Source organism: Halichoeres trimaculatus, unplaced genomic scaffold (genome assembly GCF_033239565.1).
Source record: "Halichoeres trimaculatus isolate MK-OKI-2021-1 unplaced genomic scaffold, fHalTri1.1 fHalTri1_scaffold_4, whole genome shotgun sequence".
NCBI classification, from domain to species: domain Eukaryota; kingdom Metazoa; phylum Chordata; class Actinopteri; order Labriformes; family Labridae; genus Halichoeres; species Halichoeres trimaculatus.
Window position 1 is genome coordinate 3,889,212 of NW_027437182.1, and position 16,991 is coordinate 3,906,202.

The following is a 16,991-nucleotide window of genomic DNA, read 5'->3' on the forward strand; positions in this document are numbered from 1 at the left end:
TAGAAACGCTCAGGGATAGGCCTGCAAAAAATGATGGATTCAAAAACAGCTCCCCAAAAGTTCCCAGAGCCTGTCAGCGTTTAGCTTCTTACCGGATTAGTCACTCAGAGATAAGACAAGAGCTGCATGAAATTTAAGTGATTGATGGAAGATTTATCACAACTTTAAGCATCACAATCAATTTGCCTTTTTACAAACTTAAATGAAACAAAAAGTAGTGTTCCCAACTCCTTTATTTTGAAAATTCATAAATCTAGAGTCCTGATTTTCTGCTTCAAGATTTGACGAAACAGCTGCTGATATTTCTTTGGACTCTGGTCTATCAAGATGAGCATGGCCTAATTTTTTGGACATAGTTAATCCTGTAATATCTCGTTATGAAAAGCAAGATCTTCTAACTTCCTGTTCTATATCAATAAAGACTTCTGGAAAGTAAGGACAAACTTTTTTTAACCATATCACTCAGAGTCTCTGAATAACTTTAAAGATGCTACAATGAGCATCTGTTTAAATTCGACTACCTCGCCACCTTCTGGCCTGGAGTCTCATGCATGCTGTTGTAATGACTTTTAGTGAGGTGTGTATATGTTTTGGAATTAAATGGAGATCGGATTGAAAAAAAAAATTTGTTCAAGACAACTTTTTACTGGATTTGGTTTGAAAAGTGTCAACAAGCAAACGCTGTAGTAGTCAAATATATGTAGTGCTATCGGCAGCCCAGTGCTCTGATGTAACTGTCAGCTTACGTGACAACAAGTAAACACTGTCAGTTTGTGTGTAGTTTAGTAGCTGTCTGCATTTAGCGCAGCTGACAGCCCGGTGCTTCAAGACAGTGGTTTTCAAAGTGGGGGTCATGGCCCCCCTGGGGGGCACCAGGGGGGCCTTAGAAAATCGGAGGTAGGGGAAAAAATTGGATCTTTTTTTTTATCATTATTTTATCATTTTATTTTATCGTAATCATTTGTCCTGAACATAATACCCATTAAGTGCCCTAATCATCAGGGTCTTAAGTTTCCGAGTGTACCTAACCGCACCTCATGTGACGGCTGCAGCACCCCACCTTCCAGGGTCTGATCGGTTTAGTCTGGCACACCAACAGTAGGGTACCAAAAAGTGGGTCGGTAAGGGTCTGTCATTTGGGGAAACGGGGCTTTAGGGTCTACTTGCAATCCCCGCTGGTACTATTCACCAAATATAACCCAATATGCTGATGATACCCTGATGTTTCCCTCTTTACTCACAAAACAGGTTCCCTCTGAAATTATCCAGCTCTGTTCAATTGCGTGTTTTTGCGTGTTGTCAACTCATCCCAGTGTGTTAAGTCCTGAATGTTGCAATGTTGTGTTGGTTTGTTGTTGTAGTCTCGATCAGGGGTTTACAAACTTTTTTGGGCCACAGACCACCTTCAGGTTAGACATATTTCCAAGGACCATCTCATTATCATAACATCCATTTGCATAATATTAATACTATGTAACTAGGGATGGCTACCTTTCACAATTGAACGTTGCCTGGTACCTTGCAATCGGTACCTGGCAATCAGTACAGGTACTCAACAGTACCAATCTTTAGTACTTTTATATGCTTATGTGTTAAAAAATATAATTTTTTAGTAATAACATATTTATTTTATTGATTTAACATATTTATTCTTCAATATATAACTTTATAATGCTGTGTTCATGTCCAGCATGGAAACTCGCCTACTCTTCCACTCCCTCACAGTCACAAGGATGTGTTTAGGTACTTTTGACATAGTTGGTTGGCACCTATAAAAGTACATAACTCGGTACCCATCCTTATATGTAACAATGAACTACGTTGCACTTTGCAACAATAGAATTAGGCTACATTTATACTCTAAGTTATTTATTTTATAAACTTTGAGAAAATGTTGGCTCTGTAGTGGGGTTTTTTCTATGGATGTGGACTATAAAGTGATAAACATTTCACATTCAGATCTGTAATAATAAATAAATGGCACAAAGTTAAATTGAGTAGGAGTGTTGGAAAAAACAACCAATTTTATTGGTGCAAGAGATCCCAGTTTGTTGATACGCTTTTTCAGTAGGGATGGGTACCGAATTAGGTACTTTTATAGGTACCAACCAAATTCTGTCAAAAGTACCGGGTAACGATTCATGTAAAACCAAAGGTTCCATGTTTAGGTTCCTAAATGCATCCTTGTGACTGTGAGGGAGTGGAAGAGTAGGTGATTTTCCATGCTGGACATGAACACAGCATTGCAAGGTTATATATTGAAGAAATTGAAATTTTTTTATATTTCATTATTAAACAAATTAATATTTTTTTACAACATAAACACAAAAAAGTACTGAAACTTGGTACCGTTGAGTACCGGTACCGATTGCCAGGTACCGGGCATCGGTACCGTATCGTTTCAAATGTGAAAGGTTCCCATCCCTATTTTTCAGTGGTATAGCTGACTTTTACAATTGTTGTTAATTATTCCGCAGACTCCCAAGCTATGGTTCGTGGACCCCTTGGGGTCCTGGGACCTCACTTTAAGAAACACTGGTTTTGTTTTTCTCATTTCGGAAGTCAACGGCCATTTTTATGCCGTTCCCATGAACAACTTCCTGTCCTGCTAGATCTGCTTTTTGTAAACAAACATATCACAGCTTCACTACCAAGCAAAAACAAGAGGCTTGTGTATCTGATGAGAGGGGCTCTGACTTGCTGGAGCTGGTGTGATTTGACACGTTGACTTAAATAGAAACCTATCTGATCCAGAGCTGTGGTGGAGCCGAGCCGGACCGGTTTAAGACGCCTACAGTTTGTTTAAAAATATTCCTCTCCTGAGACTTTTTGTCACTTATTGAGGAGTTTAATGGGATCAGCCTGACCTTTTACCAGCAGCGGCTAAAATTAGGAGTACAGACAGGTCTGGTCATGCAGGACTTGGTCTGTGCTGATATCAGGAATATGCTCTGCTGATCTTTAATCACCACACTGCTTCAGTCAGATCCTAACCAGCGAACAAAGTCTGTTTTACTCAGACTCTGCACACTTTGAGGGTTTGATTCTTCATAACGACCAACACAGTCAGTGCTTTGATTAAAATCCACATTCAAAGATCTTCACCCACTGCTGGAGGCCTCAGCCCTCAGTCCGTGTGCCTCCATCCACCTTAATGGCTAACCTTAATGGCTCTCCTTCTATTCCTGACCCTGACGTCACAGCAGGTGACACCTGGATCAAAACACACCTCCACCGTCCCCTGTTGTCATGACTCCCCCCACCGCCTCCCCCGTACCTGACATTGTCATGACGTTGGATGTAGATCTTGTGAAAGATCCGCTCAGGCGGCTTCAGGAAGTCCTCCTTCATCTCCATGGCAACATTCCTGGGCAGAAGGCTCATTAGCAGACGCTCCTGAGGAGGGAGGGGTTCAAAGAGGAGAAGAAGGAGGAGGAAGAGTTGAGATGTGTTAATGCAGATAGAAACGCACAGTATAACTTGGTTTTTATTCAAGTTTTGGCAGAAAAGGAAGCTTCTGCTGCAGACAAACTCATGAGCTCAGCAAACACTGATTCTTTATCGAAGCAGCTCTTTCAAAATGAGCCGATGGAAAAGATACAGATTCATGTGGTTGATATGATGGGTTGAAAGCTCGCGTATCAGAGCCTGTGATGCATCGTTCAAAGGATTAACAGATGGAATAATCTTCTAATCTCTTCAGCTCCATCCCATCGTAGCACTGACACAGATCAGAGCACTTCTTTCTCGTTAGTGTGAATCGTCTCAGTTACAGGATGTCAGGCGGTTGTGAGCGCTCAGTGGATCATCAGGCGGCCCTGATGAATGGATGCTGAGAGTCCGGGTTATAAAGCAGCGGGGCCCTCCTCTGTCTCCCTCTAAGACTCCTTCACATCCGTTCACACGACTTCTCCTCACCTGTGAGAACACACCGGGGAGCCGCTCACACACACACACACACACACAGGGCCCTCACACTTCCTGACGTGAGAGTGTGAGTCAGGGTATATGTGCGTCTGTATCAGGTTTTAGCACCGCTCCACATGTGTGTGTGTCAGGTGTAAGAGAAATCACAGCTGGAGTGTGAAGGTGCTTGATTTAAATATTTAAATATTTAAATATTAAAACCGCCGCTTTTTTTAAAATCTCCTCCTTAAACGTGTTTTAATCGCACATCAGTGCTTCCCATTCCTCTGATCTGTCCCGGCTTAATTCACTGTGCTCTCTGTTTGAATACGGCTCTCCTCATCGTGGTTTATTAATGAACCCTTGGCTCACTTTCCCTCACATTAGCATTAATAATCCTGCCCTGCAGATAGTGGAGAGGTGGGGGATTCCCACTAAATCTTTGCATCTGTGAAATGAACATTCTCTAAGTTAAGGATCTGTGAAGGAATATTTAGTCCCAGGAAAGGAGGAAGCCAGTTTTTATTGCAGGTCACTTAAAGAACGAGCGTGGGATAAACGGTTAATTTTCCTGTGAGTGTATTACCCCTTTACAGGGTATCTGCAGGTTTCAGCAAATCAAAAATAAGACTCTTTAAGACTTTTTAATGACATCTTGAATGAAATTTAAGGCCGACAAAACGCTGTAAATACATGTGATGGTCGGGAAATTATGCTGTATTGTAATACAAACAGACATCATCCAGCCAACCCTCAATAATCTTGCAATTACCCATAGTCAGATTGGCTAGCTAGCATGTAGATACTTAATATCACAGGGATAAAAAACAAAAACACTGAAATTTTTATTCCTAAAGAAAGACAACAACAGAAATTATTATTATTATTCTTTTTTTTTTTCATTTTAGGAACAAAACTCATACGTTTTTCTTTTTTGTGGCTCAAGATTTGGGCTGACAGATATGAGCTTGCCTCGATTTCAACAAATTTGGCCCACAGTCTACTGAATTTTATAGCTTCATTAAAGGGATAGTTCAGTTTTTTTGAAGTGGGGTTGTATGAGCTCTATGTGACCACTAAGGACATTAGATACAGTAGAAAGTTGTCTCCTCTCCCTCAGTAAGACACAAACTGTAATCGATAGTGACGAGGAAATAGGCGCTAACAGGGACAGACGGTACCAAATTCAAAGGCTATTTTCTCTGCCTACAAGAACTAAAATCAAAAAGTAATACCACAGTTTAAGAGTATGTTACATAAAATATTTTTTAAGTGCATTAAGTCTTCAGAAATATAAACATTTATCTGGACCTAACTAACTGGTCATGTATCCTTCCGCGCAGCGCTAGTGCGCCCCGTCCCCCCTCCTCCTTTCAGCTGAAATCCTGAAGAGTGTCTGTAACCAAGTTCCACTCGTGACAGCAGTAACACTCAGCATCTGTGGGCATTGAGTCACAGCTCAGACATTTACACCACTGAGTATTTCTGACTCTATCTTGATGTCCAGTGTCCGCGGATGTTTCCTCTGTATTCCTTTCAGTCGCCATCTGTAGCAGCTCTTCTTCTGTGTGCTCCGGTTCATACAGGTATCCTTTTGATTCCAAAGTGAACAGAACTTCATCGTTGCTGTCATAGTCACTCATTTTGAATTTCCTACGCTGCCTCACAATCCTTAGAGTACAAACAAAAGAATTACGATACTTGATCAAACTTACCCGATGCTACAACCGGCGCCCGAAGCATAGCTTGTTTACATTCCCTACAGCTGAAAGGAGGAGGGGGGACGGAGCGCACTAGCGCTGCGCGGAAGGATACATGACCAGTTAGTTAGGTCTGGATAAATGTTTATATTTCCGAAGACTTAATGCACTTAAAAAATATTTTATGTAGCGTACTCTTAAACTGTGGTATTACTTTTTGATTTTAGTTCTTGTAGGCAGAGAAAATAGCCTTTGAATTTGGTACGGTCTGTCCCTGTTAGCGCCTATTTCCTCGTCACCATTGATTAAAGTTTGTGTCTTACTGAGGGAGAGGAGACAACTTTCTACTGTATCTAATGCCCTTAGTGGTCACATAGAGCTCATACAACCCCACTTCAAAAAAACTGAACTATCCCTTTAAGGCCGAAAATGCCGATGGTCGGGGGATTCTGCTGTGTTGCAATCCAAACAGACATCATCCAGCCAACACTCAATAAATTTGCAACTACCCATTGTTCTAGACTAGCTAGCTAGCATGTAGATACTTAATATAACAGAGATAAAAGACAAAAACACTGACAGTTTTATTCCTAAGAAGAAAGAAAACAACAGAAATTACCATTATTTATTTATTTTTTTATTTTATTTTGGAAACAAAACTCACACGTCTTTCTTTTTTGTGGCTCAAGATCTGGGCTGACAGATATGAGCTTGCCTCTATTTCAACAAATGTGACCTACAGTCTACTGAATTTTATAGCTTCATTAAAGCACCAAGCAACAGCTGTTCTATAAAAAACTGAAAAGTTAAAGGGGACATATCATGCTTGTTCCTCCTTTTCACTATGCCATAGGTCTCAGCTAGGAACACAGCTAAATAGTATAATTCTGTAAGAAATAGCTCTGTTTACGTGAAAGCACACAGTGTCCGGTATGGATCAGTACAGTTTGGTAAAAACTGATCCTGACCCCTTTTTGGTAGGTGGCGTGTAAGCCGGATGCCGATAGTCTTGTCAGCTACACTATAGCGTGATGGCATAGCAGCGCGACACAGTGTACCCTGGTAATAAAACACATGAAGAAGAATAATGCGATGGTGTAGTTTCAAGAAAGTTATCTTCACAAAGTCGACTGGAGATTTAAACATGGCAGAGTTGTTATCCTTAGACCAATCAACTGACTGTAGAGTTTCTAGCTCCACCTTCTAGGGTAGAGCATAGACTGTAAAAAAAAAAAAATGGACTTCGACTTGCTCCACTAAAAGTGGGGTCTCCACAAAAACTGCTCCCCGTGGTGGCTGGATGCAGTATAGGTCAAAAAATCCATCTCCCCAGTCATTCCAGATGGGCTGTGGTCAAACTTTAAAAAATTAATGCACCTGGTAGAAATGACTCTAACATCTGCTTGTTGTGATGATTTGAAGATATCATTTGGCTGCATTGTATTTAGTGTTGCTTTAGTCAACGAAAATTATGGCGAAATATCAACGTCAACGAACCTTTATCACATGACGGAAACAGGAGGAGACGGGACGTGAATGGTGGTCATGTGACTAAAACTATAATCAAATATATAATGTAATATTGTTGACGAATAAAAACGGGACTAAATGTGGTTTACGAGATGAAAACTCTACTAATATATGTCTACATTTTCGTTAACCAAAACGAGATGGGACGTAATGTCATTGCGTTATTTAGTATCACTTTTATCTTGTATTATTTCCATTTCCTGGGTCGCAGTTCAGCAGACGCAGGCGACCTCACTTCCTCTATCCCCCCACTCGCGCGGCATTATGTGGAAGACGGAGCTACGGATAGTAAAGTATTTAAGCACTTTGTGTTAAAGTTAAGCTTTAATGTAATGTCATTTTTTTCTGGCATTGTCATTTGAAGCTATTTTCTTTAAATTTAAGTGTGTGCACTTCTTACACGTTTGAGAGGTAAAATAAATGTGTTGGAAATTCAAATCAGAGCATCTTCCGTGTCTGGAATTGAATGTATTCTTGAGTCTATAAGGTAACAATAATATAATTATAAGATATCCATGTTTGACTTGTGAAATGGATGACTTAGAGAAAATTTTGGTTACATCTACTCCATACTGAGTACTAAATTAAGTGGGTTAAGTAGAATTGCATTGCTCAAAAGAGATGAGATTAAAGTACAATCTTCATTGACTAAAACTAGACAAAACTAATCATGGATAATTCTGATGACAATAAGACTAAAATGCTCAGACTTTTAGTCAATTGAAACTTGGCTTGACTAAAAGGAGTATAAATGTGACTAAAAGTAACAAAAACTAAAATAATAGTTTGACACAAAGACTAGACTAAAACTGAAATTAAAACAGGTCGCCAAAAACAAGGCTACTTGTATTCAGGTCCTCTTTTTTTCTGCAAAGTTTCATTTTCATTAGTTATACAAGGTTAAAAATGAGGTTTTACATCACGTTTCACGATGATTGACAGCTGACGTTCTTGTGTATTTTTTGAGGGGGGATTGTAAAATATGTCAGGAGGGAGAGCCAAGAAGAGATTAGAGTCTCAAAAAAAGAAAAAATATCACTTGGCTCCACTCGGATTCTCTCCTAATTTGAAGACTTGTCCCAGTTTTAGTCAAAAGAAACGCCACAAAATGCATGCCATGCCAAGACAAACTGAACTGAACCACTTGGTGGAAATGAGGCTGTGTGAAGTGAATCCAGCAGTCGATCTAGCTCAGGCTACAGGATTCAGTTCGGTGTTTCAGCTTGAGTGTATCTGCTCAGAAACTGTGTGTGATGCAACCTTAAGGTTCAGTCAGAGTCAGGAAGCAGAGGATTGTTTCTGTTGCTGTCGAACTGCCCTGCTTAGGACTTCTTTAAACTGTCAGACTCAATCTCTGTCCTGTTTGTCTTTTCCTGTGTTTATGACAGGTGTGCTGTCTCTCCTGGTGAGTCTACTGGAGACTACCCATCGCTCCTGGTTTCCTAGATTACTATTGAGCTGAGAAGTCAATTTACCACCCTGACATCCAGCACACAGCCCACACATGTTCAGGGATCAATACATCCTATGGATCCAGCTCCAGCAGAAACCTAAACATCCACACGTCCAGCACAGACCTGTTTGATGTCTGAAATTTAAATCTGAAGGAGTTTTGTTCCCAGTTTGCTGCGCGTTGATGGATCCCAATCAGAGGTCTGTGTGTGTTTCACTCACCCAGATAAACTGTGACCTTTGGAGAAGTAGTGAGGCCATGAAAGCAATCTGCTTGTGTAATTACCTGTCAGAAGGGAGCCTGTTACTGCTGGGGAAAACACAGCGTATCATCATCTAATCTACAAAGCACAGGTGCTAAAAGTGTGCGTGTGCGCTCGCCATGTGTGCTGCAGACGAAGGTGAGACGTGTTCGGAGTCATATTACATACACGGGATAATTAATTCTCCGTTTAACAGCCGGTGTAGGTGGGTTTCATGCACATGGCGGGTGAGGAGGGTGCGGCGCATAACAAAGTGTTTCTGTGTGTGAAAGTTGCCTGATTGCTCCTTTGTTAAATCGTTACATGTAGGCGTGCTCGGAGGGGGAGGAATGTGTGGCGGTGCCGGTGCATGTGCCACAGTAATTGTTCTTTCCTTAAATAGCTGCTGTCATAGTTACTGTGTGCCTGTGGGCAGGTTGTAGGAATACATTGGCACCTGAAACCTTTAAAAAAACAACTTCTGCAAGGAAGATTTCACCGACATACGTGCACCAGTGGAGGTGGGGAAGTCGTATTTTCTCAGCTTGGAGGAATCATCTTTAACACACGCTTTAATCACACGTGTGACTTCTTTTTACCAGTCTCCTTAAAATGTAAGGGAAATAAAGCTGGTTCAGAGTGATTTTAGGAGAAATGAAGACCCCATCCCCCTCTCCTCTCCTCTGTTAGATTTCATTTTGCTCATCTACAGCGCCTTACATAATTTAGCAGCTTCTTAAAACTGTGACTGCTTTCATTTTATACCCACACTCACTCAGATCTTTTACTGTCTTCATTTTGAAAGTCACTGAAGTGATACTCCGGGATGGAACAAGTTGGGTCCTATCACAAGGTTTAGGGCAGAAATTACCCCTACAGCAGTGTTTTTGTGCAGCAGAAGCCCAGAGCGCTCACACCAAACACCCCCTCCCTGCTCCTCTGCCGGTTTCCTCTGCACTCAGACGGGGCCATATTTTACTTGACCAAAAACACAAATAAACGGACTCCCACCGAAAAAATCTGATATCGGTCTGCATTCACGCTTTATTTAGAGAATTTTCAGCGTGTTACTTTCACACAAAAACACCGCTAAATAAGGCTCTAGTTCTCATCGTGTCGTAAAACTGCGCTACCTCCGCTGCAGAGCCACAGCTGGCTACGAGGCACTTGCCACTTAGTGTATCAGTCCGTGCGTGGGGCGTGCCAGATATAAACAAACGCAGGTAGTCTGCCAGGACGAATTATGCAATAACAACGTAAAGATGAGTGATTATGAGAGCCAGTAACGCACTCAAAATTCTCTGAATAAAGCGTGAATGCAGACCGATATCCGATTTTTTCAGTGGGAGTTCGTTTATTTGTGTTTTTGGTCAAGTAAAATATGGCCCCGTCTGAGTGCAGAGGAAACCTGCAGAGGAGCAGGGAGGGGGTGTTTGGTGCGAGCGCTCTGGGCTTCTGCTGCACAAAAACACTGCTGTAGGGGTAATTTCTGCCCTAAACCTTGTGATAAGACCCAACTTGTTCCATCCTGTGGCAGGAACTGGAAGTGTTTTTACAGGATATGAGCTGTGACTCTTGCTAAGGCTGCATTTGTTTTGGAGAGCAGATGAACAGTTTGAAACTGTTAGTTTTATCACCTCCGCCAAGAAGGTTATGGTTTTACCACTGGATCTTAATGAAAATTTCAGGAAATGTTCAAAATGGGATGAGGAAGAAGTAATTAAACTTTGGAGGTGATCTGGATCATCGTCTGGATCCAGGACTTTTTTAAAGTCACCATATTTGTCTATAACTCTACCATAAATGGTCGGAATACAAGACAAGGTCACCATAATTTCTGACAGGTGAAAAAGTTAGATCCAGATCCTGGTAATATTCTAGATACTAAGATCTGGAATATGAAATATGTACTGGGTCATCATCATTTTCAACACTGTCAGGAAACAAATTATTGTACAAACCTGCAACTAACACCAAACTGTAGCAGACAGTCTGCTGAAAGGAAGTATAACATTAAAGTAGGACTAAAGTGTTGGTGACGATCACGATATGTTTGGTTGCCTAAATATGAACTGATTCTGACATTGTTTGCTTTATTTTGAAAGCCACTGGGTGTTTTTAGGTAGTTTCTGTTCACAACTTCCTGTCTTGATCTGTTGTCGTAAGACTTTCCCGCAACATTAGTAAATCCTGATTATGTCTTATTCTTAGTGATTCTTGTCTTGCTTCTTGTGTTAATCTTGGTTATTCTTGTTGTGTTTTCTGTGTTTCCTGTTTTTGTCTAAGTCTTGTTCCTTGTGGTTCTGGTTTGGTTCTCGTCATGTGTGGGTCTTTTGATTATTCTTAGGCCATGTCCACACGTAGATGGGTATTTTCAAAAACAAGTCCCCCCCCCCTTGTTTGTTTTAAGAAATACTTTCTTCAACACGCGGGGTAAATCCGCTGGTGAGTGCCGCTCCAAGCACGCCAAACCCATAATGGGCAGTGTTTTCCTGACATAAAACCCATGCCAGCCAATCAGAATGAGCCCCCGTCATTCAGCTGTGACGTTAGAGAACCAAAAACTCTGTTTACCGGCATCTACATGAAACCATGAAACCGGAGTTTTACAATATCTTCACTTTGGCCGGAGTTTTTAGAAAACACTGTGGTTTCGTGTGGACAACAGGCGCAAACGTATAAAAATACATGCGTTTTCCTAAATACCCGCCTACGTGTGAAATGGCCCTAGTCTCTGTCTTTAATTTTTTTTTGTGTTTGGTTTAGTTCTCCTTGTGTTTCCCTCCAGTTTGATTACTCCTCATGTGTTTCACCTGTGTCTCCTTTTACACCTGTATTGATTGTCTTTGTGTCTCTTTAGGCCAAGTCCACACGTAGCCAAGTAGGAAACTGGATGTATTTTTGTACGTTTACTAGGGCTAGGACAATATGCTATTCTCGCAATTCGATTTAAATTGCGATTCTTCGATGTTTACTATTTTTTAATTTTCAGTTTGCTTTTTTAACTCCAGACTATGGGAAAAGTTACCATAGGAAAGGAGCCATATTTTCCCCAAAAATGCACATCATGTGACTCAGAGAGAAACATTTCGCCCTCTGCTGGAGAAAAGTGGGAACTTTTTTCCAATCCAGTTAATAAACAAAGACTGAAATGAAGAATTTGAATTTGGAAAAAAAAGTTTTTTGTCAAAGAATCCCAATTTTGATATTACCAAACAAAAAATGCATATATCTGTTGTGTATTTTTTCTTCCACCCCCAAGGTTTATGCCTGTCATCCTCATGAAGCTGCAGCTTTACGTCACTAAAAATGATGTTTTCTGAAAACTTCGGTCAAAGTGAAGATTATGGAAAACTCTGGTTTAATGATTTTGTGTGGACTTGGTAAACAGAGTCTTCTGTTGTGGACGAAAGTAATTTTAAAAACAAATGAAGAAGGGATATTCGTTTTTAAAAATACCCGGCTACTTGTGTACAAGACTTTAGTCTCCGTTTTTCTTGATTTCCGTGTCAGGTCATTGTCTGAGTTTGCTGTGTGTCGTGCAACATGTCTCCAGTTTTCATCCGTGGCTCCCTTGCAAGTTATTCTAGTGTTTTCTGGTTTTGTTTCTTTGTTAGAGTTTTTGGTCTTTTGAGTTTAATTAAATAATTTGCATTTGTGTCCTCCACCTCCTCTCTTGTTTTCCTGTGGATACTCCTGACAAAGGCCGTGTTTTTCTAAACTTCTTCAGTTATGAAACTGTCTTGATTGCTTTTCTCCTCTATTTTTTCTTCCTGTGTTTCTTTTGTTATTTTTATTTGCAGTTGTTTTAAGCATCTTAAGCAGCATCCTTGAAAAAGCTTGGGCTTCGTCTCACTGTGTGCTGTTTTTTTCACTTCCCACCTGTTTCTCGTTCTCGTCCTCCAGCCGCAGCCTCTCCTCGATGCAGTTTCGGGCCTGCAGGAAGACTTTCCTCTGCGTGCGCTCTGTGAGGATCCTCACGAACACCCCGGACAAGTTGACGCTGGTGAACAGCACCGCGTTGGCCACCAGCTGCACACAAACAAGAGCAGACATGTCAAACAAAGCCAGCAGCAGGGACGACACTCTGTGTGTGTGTTTGTGCATACAATCCTGCAGGAACACACGTGTCCATATGTGCACATCTGTGTGCAGACATACTGTACACCCTGAGATTACACTCCTCAATCCGTGATTAATCCACAGCCCGGATTGAACGGCAGACATCAAGGTCGGCGCATTGATTACGGCGTGAATCATAGAGTGACTTCAGGAACAAAAGCGTTACAGCGGAGAGCCGCACAGACAAGAGGCATTATGGGTTAATGATCGGAGATATTGATCCCCTCCAACGCTTCATTTATACGATGAACTCTGCGGCCACTTTGTGCTGCCAGCTCCTGAAAGGTCAGGGGTCAAAGGTCACAGAAACACTCTAATCCCGCACAGCCAGATGGATGGCACTTTAGTCCCTTTAGTCTCCACCTCATAAATAAGACTTCAGCTCCACTTCACTGTAACTAAAAAGCACCGAAGGCGATTGGCGTCGTGATTTGTTGCACAATCAGCCTCGCTGCTGCACATAGTCCCGATGATTCCTTCACTTTGCTTTCATCTTCCTTTTTTTTAGCGCATTACTTGCAAATATTTCCTCTCCTCGGGCTTTTCAAAATAAAACAAACAACTTCATACTCTCTTGTTTCATCCTGACGAGTTGTGAGTCGACGTTGCTTCATTTCAAAGGCCTCGAAGGTTAAGAACCGCTGATTTAACGCATTATGTAAATGCATTTGATGCATTACTACCACTGCAGTCTGCGAAACTTATGAATCACAGAAATGCTGGAGTCTCATAAGGTCAGGATGATGAATAAACAGAATGGAAAGCAAACAAAATGTTTTATTTATTGCACCAAATCCTTTTTAATTTTCTGGAGATTCCCTAATCCTTGTTTTGTTTTGTTTTTGTGCAGAGATCTCACACATCTGAAGCCAACTACAGATCAATGCAATGTGGGAGAATCAGCCTTTAAATCCCGGCAACTCTGCACATCGTGTTATCAAATGTTCAACTTTCTTTCTGGATTATTCAGGAAATCTTTGAATTTCATGCCACAGGGTCTCAGGCCAATCAAAGTGTGAATCTTTAAGCCACAGACACCTTGTTAAGGAGGTGGCAGCACCCTGAGTTCCTTAATTAGCACACAGACCAGCAGGAATCAGCACTAAACTGTTTGTGTCTCAGCAGGATCCAATTTCAGCACCAGCTGCTGGACAGCTCCTGGTCTGTCTCCTCACTGCGCAAAGAGAAACTTTTTCCAGGTTTTCAAGCAAACAACTACAGTTTCCTGCAGCCAAAAACGATTTGAGAGGGTGTTTCAACTCTGTCTACTTCAGGGGAAGACGTATGAGTGAGAATGCTGCTCCAGAGCCCAGCAGGGAGCCGCTTCCAGGTCTGGAGCTGCAGCTCAGGGACACATGGAGCGCGCTTTGGAGACCTGACCCGTGATTAGTTTGATACGACTGCGGTGTAAGTGAATAAACTGTGACCACCTCTCTGCAGAATCAGCTCAGGGTGCAGATGCAGCACTTACCGGTCTCCACAGCCTCTGTTTCCTCCCCGTGACCGACGTCGCTATGACAATGAAGTGGGATGCAGCCAGCATCACCCCGAACAGCACCGCCAGCAGCGTCCGCACCGGCAGCAGCACGTAAGCCACGAGGGTGACCAGCATGAGCTGCCACACGCCTTGCTCGGGGGCTCCGGTGCTCAGCAGCTCCGACGTGCCGAGCGCCAGCGGGAACGGGCAGCAGAGCAGCGCAAAGGTGAAGCTGAACAGCAGCGTCAGCTTCGCGATCTGCTGCAGCTGCGTCACCTGCAGGTACTTGACGTTAGTGACGATGAAGAGCGACAGGAACACCACGCAGTGCACCGGGTACGAGCCCTTGGACAAGGTGAGACGCGGGCTGGAGAGCAGCTCCACCAGGGACAGCGACGACGCTGCCACGATGAGCACCGCCAGCGCTTTGAGGGTGGCGGTCTGCTCCAGCTTCAGGTTGTAGTTCTGGAAGAGAGACTCCAGCTCCTGGCTGTTGAACTCGTCCTCGCAGGCGATGGCGCCCAGGGGTGCACCGGCCGGGCAGTGACCCTTCCTCCGCCGGGTCTTGACTCTTTCGAATGGCATCTCCTCCATAGTCCGGCCATTCATGAAGCGGGGATGGCGCACGAGCCCCTCAACTTTTCCGTTCCCGTCCTTCCTTGTTGGGGAATCGAACCCGGCACCCTCTCCCAGTTCATGCGTCCTGGATGGCGGGCTCGGTGTCAGAGGGGGAGAGGGTGGCACTGGAGACAGCAGAGCGCCGTGCGCGCCCTATCCACAGGTTGACGATTGTTGGTGTGTCGTCAGAAAAGTAGCCCGACCAATATGCAGCACGCCTCCCTCCCTCTCCTCCGCTCCCTCCCTCCTCCTCTCTCCCTCCCTCGCTCCCTCGGACCACCTGCGGTGCCTCGGACAGGGTTTGTGGAGATCCTGCGCTCTAACGGCGCAGACAGAGACGGTTCAGGCGCGTTTAATGATTGTCACAACACCAGCAAACAGCTCCTGTCACAAAACGCGAACCATTTGACAACCCGCGCTCTGTTTACTTTCTACACACACACACTCTCTCACACACACATGAACAGACACGTGCAGTAAATATGAGGTGCTGTCCTCGTGTCCTTCTGCTGTAATTTGCAGGAGTGAAATGTCAGGGCTTTGGTGCTCTGGTGCTTTGGTGGGCAGAGACAGCAGCAAACAGAGCTGGTGATTTCCCCTCACGGTGTCTGCAGTGAGAGCTGATGTAGTTCCCGGCTAAAAATAGACCAGCTGCACCGGTGTAAGGTCCAATATAGCAACAATTTGGTCTTTCCCGCATCTCTTCCCCTCATGCAGTTTTACAGCAGGCTGGAGCGCTCATTTCTCAGGCATTCAGCGGTTAAAAAGCCAGAGAGCGAAGGTACTTAATGGTAACACGGGGATACTAAAAATAGCTCCCTGTCTGAATTAAATGTGGAAGTGTAGGAATGATGACGTACATCTTAAAATGTAATGCACCACTGTCAGTTACGGATGAATGCATGCATTTGTGCACATTTGCATATTTTACGCACACATTCCTCCACACTGACGATTATTTAATGCTCATTTATTTTTACTGCAATAAAGTGGAAAAACCCAAACTGGTGAATTATTGATCATTTCTACCAAAGAGTGTCAGAATAAAAGCGTTTCAGGAGGAAGTGAAAGTGTCACAGCATTTTAAAGGCAGCTGAAATCATTCAGACTGAATCACAGAAAGTCAGCTGCAGTAAAATGAAATTAAAGTTAAAAAAAAAAAAATGCTATTCAAACAGAAATCTTAAGAAGTTTATGAAATTTCTATTTGATTTGCATATTTGCAAAACAAATTAATTCATAACCCTTCACAGGACAAAACAAACATGAGCACTAAAAACTTCAGAGGCTGCAAAATTCATCAAAACTGAGATAGAAATTAATTATATCATATAATCCAGAGGGTGGCCTCTTCAAATTAGATTTTTCTCAATCAAAAAACTTTCTTTGCACTTTTTTTTCTGTTTGCATGTTAAATTAAAATTCTGTCTTGCATAAAAATTTTGCAACACATCAATACAACATTTTTATCCCCAACTTTAATAAAATGTATAACTAAATTAGTTGTCAAAATGTCATGGCTGTATGTCTTAAAAACACTATGATGTGTTTTCAACATAGGAAGTGATGTGAACAACCACAGTTCAGATCTTAGTGTTTTTGTTGTTAAAGCTTTAAACTGGATCTCTACAAAAACATAAGTGGAAGGAAACAGCGCTCTAGGACATGTTATGAAACACAATATGTAAGAATTTAAAATCTACCACCAAGCAAAATTAAATGTGAAAATGTAAATTCAGATTAATTGAGAGTTAATTAAGCAAAGAGACTTGAGATTACACATCCTTTGGGTATATTGATATCAGTGCTGAAGTGGGCATCAACAGGTAAACAAAAGCTATGTTTGGGGTTTTGTGTGCACACATATGCAATTCTTACCTTTTTAAAAGTCAATGCATAAGTTTTTCCATTAGTCGAAACATGCCCCTGATCATATGATAGGAT

At 42.3% G+C, this 16,991-nt stretch overlaps 1 protein-coding gene across 1 annotated transcript in view; it reads right to left on the reverse strand.

Annotated features, from left to right (window-relative positions):
- LOC141789453 (adenylate cyclase type 1-like) overlaps positions 1–15,261 on the reverse strand; it is a 71,082-nt gene extending 55,821 nt beyond the window's left edge. Inside the window, exons 1-3 of the mRNA XM_074668859.1 lie at positions 14,424–15,261; positions 12,713–12,862; positions 3,278–3,396 (exon numbers count right to left, since the gene is read on the reverse strand). Coding sequence (XP_074524960.1) covers positions 3,278–3,396; positions 12,713–12,862; positions 14,424–15,038 — 884 coding nt within the window. The 5' untranslated portion in view covers positions 15,039–15,261. The remainder of the gene's footprint in view (positions 1–3,277; positions 3,397–12,712; positions 12,863–14,423) is intronic.
- Between the last annotated feature and the right edge of the window lie 1,730 nt (positions 15,262–16,991).